The sequence below is a fragment of the Carica papaya genome, chromosome 7, assembly GCF_054855325.1.
Source record: "Carica papaya isolate Zhongbai chromosome 7, ASM5485532v1, whole genome shotgun sequence".
Lineage (NCBI taxonomy): Eukaryota > Viridiplantae > Streptophyta > Magnoliopsida > Brassicales > Caricaceae > Carica > Carica papaya.
Window position 1 is genome coordinate 11,688,291 of NC_142315.1, and position 12,440 is coordinate 11,700,730.

General features: G+C 35.0%; 1 protein-coding gene across 1 annotated transcript; it reads right to left on the reverse strand.

Moving 5' to 3' along the window:
• Positions 1-518: 518 nt before the first annotated feature.
• LOC110817674 (beta-galactosidase-like) lies at positions 519-4,573 on the reverse strand. The gene is made up of 17 exons (XM_022046310.2): positions 4,248-4,573; positions 4,065-4,160; positions 3,832-3,944; positions 3,666-3,732; positions 3,329-3,565; positions 3,122-3,210; positions 2,919-3,024; positions 2,747-2,834; positions 2,518-2,636; positions 2,261-2,428; positions 1,993-2,174; positions 1,780-1,874; positions 1,565-1,701; positions 1,340-1,450; positions 1,133-1,234; positions 821-1,032; positions 519-748 (listed from the first exon to the last, which is right to left on the reverse strand). The coding sequence occupies exons 1-17, from the start codon at positions 4,410-4,412 to the stop codon at positions 637-639; spliced, it is 2,199 nt and encodes a 732-aa protein (XP_021902002.2). The 5' UTR covers positions 4,413-4,573; the 3' UTR covers positions 519-636.
• Between the last annotated feature and the right edge of the window lie 7,867 nt (positions 4,574-12,440).

Below are 12,440 nucleotides of genomic sequence, written 5' to 3' on the forward strand. Positions count from 1 at the left end.
AACCATTTCAGATCAAGAGAACCTGGTTTTAGAGTCTGATCCGCAAGAAAATTGCGAGTAGATGCTAGATACTTTCTATTTTCCATTACTTTTCGTATTTCTCGTGTTTCTTTCAAAGAATTCATTCCGTAATGTTTAATACTTTTAAGTTATTGTGTAAAGGATGTAAACCTTAATATTTTATTTTGCTTCCGCACTTAAATTATTATATATTTTCTTTTGGATTTCCGGGGTCGTTACATAAATTTTGTCAAATTAATTTTGTTAAGATTTGAGTTTTGGGCCGAGCTTTGAAAAATTGGATTATTGGGTGTTTTAGTTGGGCTGGGCTTGGGTTAAAAGTGGGCCCAATAAAGAAATGGGTTGGATTATACAGTTGAGCTAATATGTATGTATATATTATTATTTTATTATTATTTCAATTACTTGTCTTTTTCCTTTTTAATTTTTATTTTTCTTTTTTTCTTAAATATCAACCGAGCATTATCATAAAAATAAAGATAACAAAAAAGATCATGTGCCAAAACAAAAATATTTTATTTTTTCACATGTTATATTTATTGCCTATTAATTTTTATTATTTTTATCTGAACAAAATAAGTGTACGACGACGACGATGACATTTCGATTTGCTCTTCATTGCGGGGTGACAACTTGGATAGCCACCTGCGAAGTGTCTCCACCTAATTCTTCAAACAAGATCAATGTATTTACATTGTTGTTGAGGAACGATCTTGGGATGTGATACCTGAAAAAATTTATATTGATTAAGTATTTTAATTTTTTATTATGCAAAAGCATTTAGGTTATTAGTTCTTACCATCTTTGGGAAGGATTCCCACAGTTTGTCCTACAGTTGTCGGACCTGTAGCCTCCCCGATAATTACATGAAGGAACACATCCTCTAGTACCAGAAAGTTCATTTGCCCAGTAGCGGCCGATACTGTTTCCATTTACCCATGCATGACCTTTGCCCATGCCTTGCAAGTCCACCACTACTGGTGCTGTGCCCCATGGAGACTTGAAAGTTGTCTGTAAATATATATATGAATAAAGTTGATTTGAACAACTCAAATTCCTTCCCACCAATGCTAGGCTCTATTTTAATGGATTATATATATACATATAATACCTTATACCACGTGAATGGTCTTGCAGTAGGAAGTTGGTTTGAATTCCAATTGACATTGGATGATGGATCATAGAGTCGTTGGGATTCACCATTTACACCAACCTTCAAATAGGAATATCAATATATCACACATGAATTCTGATTACCGGTGGATGTATTGTTGTTTTTTGAAAATATTTAGAAGAGAAAAAACAAGTATATGTATACCTTGTTGAACCACGTTGATGATGTTAGATTGATAGTGGTAGTCCCTGCCATCAACTGGACAGTCTTTCCCCATAAGCCAGTCGGTATAAGATCATATCTTACACCATAGTTCTACCCACATTACAAGTAAATCTCAACATCATAAGTTTTTTTTTTTAACTTAAAATTTTCAATGGAGAGAATCAAAGTTGAAATAAAGGAGATAAGAAATAATTGAGAACGTACTGCCAATCCAACTGTTACACTGAGTAAACTGATGATGTTAGTCCCTACATTAAGTTGCACTGGTCTCTGGAACTCAAAGCTATAGTCATCTCCGTTAAATGATTGTTGGCCATTGGTTGATCCTGCAAACTGGAAACCTGTGTATATTCCAAATCATGAGGAGTGATTTATTTATCATGATAGAGAGAGAGGGAGAGAGAGAGAGAGAAGATTACCTATGAGGTTTTTGTTGACAAAAGCATGGAGACCATGTCCATTTGTGGTAACGCGCAAATTTGCATTTCTTGGTGTATTTGCATCTATATTAACACTGTTACAATTAACCAAGTATCGAGTTGTTAGAGTGTTTTCCTACTAGTTTAAACACTTTAGATAATTCATTCAATCAATCATCTAAAACAGTAAATCATATCAATGAAAGAAATTACCTGGTCATGTACCATAGATAGTCACTGGCATCAGAAGCTGCATCCTTTTGATCAAGAAGCTCGTTTGCTTTGGTGTCGCCTTTGCCATCAAGGGTTTCATCCATTGCTTCTGGTACCCAGGCCCATGAAAGTTTAGTAGGATCCTGGTTTTTCTTGGCGTAAACAACTGTTGGGGTGTAAACCTATTCATGAATACAACATTGAGTCATGTACTCGAAAAATGAATCTTATTAGATGTTCAATCTTTTTAAAACGAACAATAGACTACCTTGGCGGTATTATAGATTTCAGTTTTGCAGCCAAGAAGAATACTGACAGACCAAGCAGGCACCATGAACTTTCCATCTTGTTGCAAGTCAACATTAACATCCTTTGATCCGTCTATGTTGCTTAAGAAACAGAATCTCTCACCAGCGTTGTTTGCATATGTAGTCAGCTAATCAAATTTAAATCTCATATTTATTTTCTTCATCCAAATTAATAATAACAAATTTATTTTTTGAAATTTTGCCTTTACTTGCTTACATCAATATTATGATCAACGTTCCTAGTTGTTGCTGTGCCGCTTGTGAGAATCTTCTCTCCCTGTTTAATAGCTGCATGAAGCTGCTTGAGATGACCCCATTTAGGCTGATTTAAATTTCCTGCACATTTTTAATATCTAAATTCAGACGCTATGCTAATTTAATGTTTACGAATCGAGTTTATTCTCTAATACTATATCTATACAAAAAGCTATATGAATTTAACTTACCATATTCATCTAGTGGTGCATCATAATCATACGATGTGGTAATATATGGACCTCCTGCTTTCCGACCAAAGTTTGTTCCTCCATGATACTGCATTTTAGGAATTGGAGATTAAGTTGACAATTGAAAACCAAAATTTTTGAATGGATGAGAAATTTCAAAAGGAATAATAACCATGTAATAATTGTTTAAGACTCCTCCATTTTGGAAGAAGCGTGCTACTGCAAATGCAACATCTTCAGCAGGTCTATGCGGTTCACTGTTACCCCAAAGCTTGAACCTGAAAGTTTGAATTGTTTTGGCTCAATATCAAATCTTACAATAAAAAAAAAAAGAGTAATTAGTAATGTGATTCTGAATAAGCCTTAAATTCTCACCATCCTGTCCAATTTTCAGTCCACATCTTTGGGCTCTTAGGGTTGTTTGGCTTGAATTGGTCACAGTAGAAGCCGTTGCATGCATTAATCTGCAACAAAATATAGTCATTTATATAATTTCCTTTGGAAACTCTTATAATGTTTTCTTCTCACTTTTAATTTTTCAAAAAATAAAATAAAAAAAATGGCATACTATAAATTGAATACCATTGGCTGTGGAGCATCATCCTGCTGACACATAACCCACGGAATGCCAATGTTTTGATTGACTGCCATTTGAGCAGCCCAATTGATGTAGGATTTCCCAGCTGCGCCATAACCCTTCATGATATTTCCATATTCATTCTCAATCTGCGCTAAGATGATGGGTCCTCCCTGTGGTGCAAACAGCTTAGCATCTTTGCACATACTCACGATCTTGCTGGTAAATATTTGCATTTCATTCTACATTCAGAAAAAAAAAAGAAAACATTAAGAATCATTTCAAAATCAAAACTTACCAATTTTAGAAAAAACTAAAAGTAGTATAGAAACGAAAAAAAACCTTGTAAATCTCATTGTCGGTTCTCAACTGGATCCCTGGAGTATTGTGAAGCCATAGAGGGAAACCTCTAAAGAAAATAAACTAAGATGTTAGTTCTCATGCATATTTCTTTATTTTCTGAAACTAAAACTACAAGAAATGAAACTAAGGGAGGAATTATTAGTACCCATAACTCCACTCAGCGCACACATAAGGACCAATACGAAGAATTGCATAAAGTCCTGCTTGTTGTATCAGCTGGAAAAACTTGATGAAGTCTTTATTTCCCGAGAAGTCATACTGGGTCATTAAAAAAGCAATAAACAAATATCAGTTTTTAACTTAAGCAAGTAATATGACCAATTATTTCTAAGAACTTAAGTTAAAAACGAATAAATCAATCAATTATTTATATTCTACCTGACGAGGATTAGGCTCATGAATATCCCAGAAGATGTATGTTTCAATAGCATCAAGACCTCCGTCCTTGCCCTTCTGAATTAGATCCGGCCACATCTGCATATATAAGGCAATATGGAGTTAGCAGAAAAGAAATCACCACTTTAGAATGCAAAAGCTAGTGTATTAGGAATGTAGTAGAACCTGAGGAGTGCTGCGCGGATAGTGGATTGAACCAGAGATAATGATTTTGCGTTGTCCATCAATGATGATGGCATTAGAATCATATTCAACTCTTGCTCCTAAAGATGAACCCACTAAAGCTAAGGTTGCTAACACAAGTAACTCAATCCAACAAAAATGAGCCATTTTTATGGAGACTCTTTATATATCTCTATCTTTGCAATTTTTTTTAAAAAAAACAAGAAACTAAAAAGAAAGAAGAAGAAAAAAAAAAAAAAAACAAAAGAGAAAGAAGAAGAAGAAGAAGAAGAAGAAAGGTTGAAAAGGTTTGTTAAAGAAGCCTTAGCTTCAGTCTTTTAAGGTTTATGGCCAATGCTTATATAGATACCATTATCTAGGATCTGATTGGATAAAAATTTGTGAAATCAAGCCTCTTATTTTAAAAATTTTTCCATCATTAGTTTTTATATAGAGATTTGTTTCATATCGATCTATTTTTACTCTTTCTCGGTTAAATAATATTTTTGACTTATTTAGCGTAATACCACAAATCTTTATTCTATTTATAGAATAAATAAAATAATTATATTAGAAATAATTAGAATGATATGTTGATAGTAAAATATGATACGCGATATATTTTTAGTAATAAAGTAGGATTATGATGCATGACGAGATAATTGATAAAAATTAATTACTACTTAAAGTTTTGAATGAACCTGAGATACCATGTGAAAATGGGGGAAGAGGATAAAAGGAAAAACAAAAATTTGGTCCCTTTAATAATTTAGTTTTGTAATCTTATTTATTTTTGCTTTCCATATGAAATTAAATAGCAACAGAAGGCTTTAAAGTTTGCCAATAAAATCTAAAAGCAATCTGATGAAGATCATTTTTTTTACCTTCTTTAGATTTAAGATCTTCTGTATTTGTTCACTGTTCATGCAATCAATTATGTAAAAAGATAAACTTGTGATTCACCCTTATATTATCCTATGTTTTGATACTCAAAAGATCAATTTTAATGGAAATTCTAATCTCTTTTCTTTTGTTCTTTAAGGTTTTCTTTCAACCCAAAATATCTCTATCCTATCCCAAACCTCATGTTTTTTCCGCATATAGGTCAGGTTCCTTAACCAGTCTCAGAGGATGGTTTGGACTATTTGTTTCGCCAAATCATAGTTTTAAAGGCTTATAGGCTCAGGTTTGCATTTACCTGTCATAAGCAGATATTCATAATTTGTTCTTATTAATCAAAATACTCAAGTTATTGAGTTAATATTATAATTTTTTTAATTGAATGAACAAAATATTAGGTCAAATATTCACTCGGCTGCTCTAACTAAGAGAATTTAGTCGTTTTGAGTCAAACTTTCGTCAGGCACAATTGCCACCAACGCGCTGCCGGCAACCTCAAACTACAATTAACAGTTGCGTCATCAACCAACCGGATGGCCGATTCTATTGGGGTGGAGACTCGATATGTGACTCTGCAACCATGATATTCATATTGCTGAGATTGTGAGATAGAGAGAGTAAGTGATAAGCAAAGATAAAGCTAGAGAGAGAAAGTAATGAAGATGGAGGGAGGAAGGGAGGGAGAGAGAGGAGAGAAGAAGACGGAGATAAGAAGCAAAGAGACAAATTTTTTCTTTTAAAGAGAATGGCGAAGGAAGATAAGGGGTGAGAGAGAGAGAGAGAGAGAAAGAGAGAGAGAAGGGAAGATGGAAATAAAGTTGTGGAAGAGAATTAAAATTTGAAAAAAAAAAATGATTTCTTTTATAAATTCTATCGTTTAATTTGTCCCAAATATTAATATATAAACATATATTATATTTTTTTGTATAATTATAAATGAGCATAGCATTATATATTAAATAAAATAAAATATAATGTACAGATAATAATAATATCTATATTTATTAATATTAATATACAAAATAATAATTTAAATCAAAATTTTAAATTATTTTAATCAAACAAACTAACTTTAATTTTTGGTTTACTATTCTCTTACTCTTAGCTTCAACTATCAGTTTTATTTATTTATTTTATAAATAACTACTTAATTAAACATTATACTATGCCTACAACTTTTGAGATAAATTTGTCCAGAAATAAAAATCAAAATAAAGCTTAATATGTCTATCTATTTCATGGGCCGCCTTATTGCATTACCTATGGACCCATGAGAGACAAATATGTGACAGGGCCCTTAAGAGATCTCTACCGTCTTAGATAACAAACTTAAATTCTGAATTGTCTTTCACAGTGGCCCGAATAGCTGCATAGATGAGTTATGCATCCAATTCAACAGTACTCGGCCCACTAATATACTTATGGATGAATCTTAAAATCCTGTGACACTCCAATAATTCAGCCATAAATGGAAATCGACAGCCCTTTATATCTACCAGAAATTATGTCCAACACAACACAATTCCCATCCCGAAAAATTTGCTCGAAGCCCAACTCAGGAACTGGCTTATACACAACAACATTTATATTACATTTCCAGGTACCAAATGCAGGTCTCTGCCACTCTAAGCACTATTTTGTATCGAATTCCTCAAAAGTCTCATGATTTCTTATGACTTTAGTTTCTCTCCACTCTGACAGAAACTTTCTCATTAGCTAAATAGATGTATGATCTGAAAAAATATTTATCATTTCATACCAGTTCATTTCTTCAACCCATACACGCCACATACACCGTATCACCTTAGAGATTTCCTTACCTTAGTCTTGTTTTGCAGAAATTTCCTCATGATCTCCATTATAGATCGCCCTTGGATCTCTAAACTAGTGATATTCAATAAGTTCAAGCACCTCTTCGATTTTCCACATTCAAAGAAGGCATGACTTGCATTCTCGGTTTGATCGCATCGCGGGAACGTTGGCAGAATATCAATGCCCCACTCCATCAAACGCTTCTTCACAAGCTAAGTGTCCGACAAAAGCCTCCATACAAAATTTTTGACCTTGATGGGGAGGTCCCCTTGCCAGATGCCTTCCCAAATATTACTGTTATTTTTTTGTTGCTTTTTCATACTTCCCAGTATATTTAAATAAAAAGACTTTACGGTATGCTGTTCTATTCTCTTAGGTTTTGTTTGGATAAATTTCAGAGGTTAATTAATGTATAATAATAGCAGTAATTGAATAACAATAACACATAATGACAAATTTTTTTTTACGTTTGGATGATAATATATTAATGTATGTTAATGACATATTTTTATTTGAATGATAGAATGATATGATTGTATTTTTAATTAAATTACTAATTTACTTCTACATATTATATGTAATAGTAAATGGTATAAAAGAAATATATATAAAAAAAAATTATTTATCAATATAATTATATTTGTATTTAAATAAATAATTATTATACATAATTAAATTAAAATTTTATATTTAATAAAATAAATAATAATTATTTATATTATCATATTAATTTGATGAATTTTTAATTGTCAGAACATATATAGAATTAATTAAATTAGATTGGGTATAATGAGAAATAAATAAAATGTCCACCAAATACCACTAATTTGATAGTTTAAAAATTCATTCCAAAATTTACGAGTCAAATACTATTTATTACTATTGGAAATTGAAATAAATAAGATTTTTTTCATTACTGTAAAATAACATACATTAAAATTTTATTATTTATCATGATTTAAACAGAGAGTTAGAGGTTCAAATATATCTGTCCGCCCTCGTACCAAGATTAAGAGGAATGTTGGTTACTAAGTCCGCTTCTTCCTAAAAAAAAAAAAACCCCTAACCAAGTCTTCATTCTAGCTGCCTCTATCTGCACTAAGTAAATCACATACCCGTAGCTCCTCCATTCCCGGAATGCAAGTATTGCGAACCATAAAATCCCTTTCCCTAGGCACCCACGGGTTGTGCACACCACACACTGATTTTCTCCCCTAACCAAGACTTCATGCAGTGAATGAGCTCGAAGGCCAACAAAACATTATCCATCATGTTACGGCCATGGATAAAAGTATATTGTTCTTCGGATATAACCCTTGGCAGTACCTCCTTCAATATATTCACAAGGGTCTTCAAAATGATTTTGTAAACAATGTTGCACAGCAAAATCGGTCTTAAATCTCGGACAGTCTCAGGGTTATCCTTCTTGGGTATGAGAACAATAGTTGTTTCACTAACAGCTTTCGGGATATAGATCTGATCAAACCATGTCTGAAAACTAGCAACAACATCAGCACCGACCGTATCTTAAAATTTTCGAAAAAACGCTAGATTTAAATCATTTGGACTGGGGGGACTTGTCGGTGTGCATTTGGAAAGTAACTTGCTTGATCTTTCAGGGTTAAGGAGACAAAGTAGTTGTTCATTCTCCAGGTCTGTGGTGCTTACTCGTTCCACCACCAATGTTCATTCACCTTCATCAGCCGAAAATAATTCATCAAAATAGGACGCAACATGAATTTGTAATTCTGTATCACCCCGTATCTAGTTTCCATCATTATCCTTTAGAACATAAATGTGGTTCCTTCTCATTTGGTGATGAAAAACTTGGAGTTCCAGTCTCCCTGTCGCAACCAACAGGTCTTAGTCCTCTGATTCCAAAAAACATTTTCTTGTTTTGGAACATGGAGGTACACCATTAAGACTCGCTAGTGCACCCTCATCCAAATTCTGCCTCCGACGTTCATTGGTGAGTTTCTCATACAGTGCCTGTTTCCTCTCCTTGAAGTTTCCTACAGAATTCCTCCCCCATTCCATCAACTCGTGGTACATCACATAATCTTTTGCATAATATCCTCTACCGTATCGCCCCATCAACTTTGATGGACAACACTGTCGATATCTGGGTTTAAGAGCCAAGCATTTTCAAATTTAAAGCGCCTATCATGGTAGTGAACTTCCGTTCTGTTACATTACAATAGAATGAGTGTGTGGTCAAAAACACGAGTGTAGAGATTTTCTAGCCTTCCAAAAGGAAACTGGTGTGCCCATGCATCATTCTTGATGCACTGATCAATCCGTTCCCTTATATGATTGCCCTGATTACCTCTCTGCCAAGTAAAGCCATAGCCTATCAAGGGAAGATCACACAGGTTGCACTGTGATAGCGTCTCCTGAAAACCAGTGATAAGTGTTTGAGATGGTGGTGCCCCACCTTCCTTCTCCGCCGCATAGAGCATATAATTGAAATCCCCTACCACTGCCTAAGGGTCATCCCGTCCCTGGGCCAGGTTTTCTACTAAGTTCCATGTGTCCCTTCGTCGGCTTCTCTGCAGCATACCATAAAAATTGGTTAGCATCCATTCTTTAATCCGATTCATACTGGATATTCTAATCAATATGGTTTTTAGATAAAGATTTAACAATTACTGCACACGATCGAGCCTAAAGAATTGCTAATCAACCTCCTCTACCCAATCTTTCCACCTCGAAAACACCTTTATACCCCAACTTTGTTCCAATATCTGCTAATTTATTTCTGTTTATTAGAGTTTCAATAAGAAAAATAACATCTAGCTTATGCTTCTTCACAAGTTCGTGAAGTGATAAGACTACACGAGGACTGCCAAGCCCTCGGCAGTTCCAAGTAAAGATCATCATGGTTTCCGGTGAGCCTGGTGCCCAGGTTTCGCCGATCGGTCAGTTGGTTGCTTTGTGGTTGAGGCTTCAATCAATGTCATCAATTATCATTCCTGAACTTTCGGGCCTCATCCGGAAAGGGATTCTATCTGGGTTTTTTATTACCCTCATCTGGGACAACAAGTATTTTTTCTGCCTAGGCTGCTCTCAGTCGGTCACGTGCGAGGCTTATAGCTTTTTGTGTTGTTATGACCCATAAGAGTATCCAAGTCCATTGCATTCTCTCCTGCCTTTCTGCCGAGACTCTCTTTTGAAACTTGAATTCCCACTAAATCCGAGACTGGGTTCACCCAATATACTCTCCGCGATTTGTGCTCCCCTTCAAGAGATGGCTTACTTCCTGCCACCAACAGTGGGATTTGCATTTCTCGTCCCTTAACCACCAGCTCGCCGGCTATTGGTTTCGGCGCGGATTCATCCACAGGGAATCGTCTCATTCATGTGATAATAATAATGCATTGGGGTATAATTATAGTTTGCAGAATTACTCCGAATGCCCCAACTGACCACACAAATAGCAGAAAACTGGGAGTCTTTCATATTTGAACAGAGCGTACATGGTCCCTCCATTCTTCCAATGCAATTTCTTCTGTCGAAACAATGGGTTCTGAACGTTAATAGCTACCCGTATTCGCATGTAACTCGGGCTGGTGGTGGTGGCCTGCTTAGTGTTGTACTCGATAAACTCCCCCAGAAATTGCCCAAACTGTTTCGCTAGGTCCTCTAACATGCATCCCCCTTGCAAGGAGTGAATCTGAACCCAGAACAGGCTCTTGTTGATGGCCACCGTACGCGGGTCATCCCTTGCTTGCTTGTAGTCGGTGTGTAACTAACAAGTGATTGTTGAAAGTCCAAGACCCCCTACTAATAACCCTCTGTATATCGATTTCGTAGAAGAAACGGAAGAGAAAATGTCACGCTCCCAGATCAGAAATATTGACTCCCCCTCAGTGGCCGCCATACATCAGCCAACGTGTTGCACATGGACTCAAAACTTCACAACCGCTTCTGTGAGGAAACATCCGACCAGACATAGGTCGAAAGCATTTTGTTGTTCGAAGTCACCGGAGGAGATATCCCAACCCCCTTCCTCTACCTCAATGACCGTGAGGGAGGCCAAGCCCACTTCGTCCACCATGCCAGCGTCGTGCTATCGTGGCTGATTTGCCAAAAGGCAAACAGAAGAAGCTCTAGGGAAACGTGCCAGAAGGCAAACTTTCCATAATCTCCTTTAACTATCATTTTTATTAAATACACAGTTTTTAGCACTTTTTATATTATTTTTGTTAAACAACTATTTTCAATAACATTTTCAAAACTCCCAAAAACACACTTATTTACTCTTAAAGTGTCTTATTTTAAGATTTTTATAAATTCTGTAAAATAATTTACTTGTTGACTGAATTAAGTCCAATAATATAATCATTTAATTTAAATAGTTCAAACTGCTTCAAAATAATTTCAACTTTTTTAAAATTTTTAGTTAGTTATGAATGTATATTTTTAATTAAATTGCTGAAAAAGAAAAGATCAAAATTTAAAAAAAGAAAAGAAAAAATAAGAGTCATCATTAAGTATGTCGAGGCTACATTAATGAACTTTTAATAAAAATAAATAACTAAACAGACTCTGTATGATACAATTAACTAACTTAAAGTAAATAAGAAACTACTTAAAAAATACTAAATAGCTAGCATTCTAACAATTGACTTCTACTACAAGTCCATTGACAGGTGCATCAAAACAACTGGGCAATCCAAACACATCCTGAGAAACTTGAAAAGAACAAGACTCCTTTCCAACACACTGAACTTCAACAATGGAGACAGCATCTTCGTCACAACTATTCTTCTCATACACTCCGCAAACTCCTTGTAGGCTCCCGAAACTTGCAAACCGAACTCCAAAAATTAGTTGGCCATGGCGCGACAACTCGACTGTCTTACCCTGGAACACAGTTGCACAAACCAAACCAACCACAACAGTTTGAAAATGTACCTGTGAAGGATTCCCGTCAAACTCTTTAAACGAGACAATTGTGTTTACACCTTCATTGAGGAACGAACGAGGCACGTGATAATATCTTTGAGTTGGTTGGCCGCAGTTAGATACACACTTCGTCTCCATTGTATGCACCACGGTAATCACAAACAACATGGCTACAACCTTGTTCATCGGTAATGAAGCTTGGCCAGTATCGTCCAATGCTGTGTCCATTGATCCAAGCTTCGCCTTTGCCCAGTCCTTGTAAATCTACAACTACTGGGTCTGTTCCCAAAGGAGCCTTGAAGCTAGCCTGATGATTATCATAATAAAATTGTATATATATATATGAATTTCATACATGACGAGAAAAACAACAAAATAGAATATAATTCTTATAATAAAACAACAAAATAAACTATAATTATTTATTAATTATTATCTTGTACTAAGTCAAATTTCTGTTGACAAGAACATTTTGTGATGACCATTTGAGTTTTTTAGAATATGGATTGAAAATTTGATCGTTCATACCATTCAAACCAATCTTGTAACTCCACTTATTAGAAAACAAATCTTTGA

What these genes read in the sequence shown, in the direction of transcription:
- LOC110817674 (XM_022046310.2), bottom strand. Translation starts at nt 4,412, where the DNA reads ATGGCTCATTTTTGTTGGATTGAGTTACTTGTGTTAGCAACCTTAGCT. An exon ending in TGCGCTGAGTGGAGTTATGG is followed by an intron (nt 3,733 to 3,831) that starts GTACTAATAATT and finishes TATTTTCTTTAG; the next exon opens with AGGTTTCCCTCTATGGCTTC. An exon ending in AAATCTATAATACCGCCAAG is followed by an intron (nt 2,175 to 2,260) that starts GTAGTCTATTGT and finishes ATTCATGAATAG; the next exon opens with GTTTACACCCCAACAGTTGT.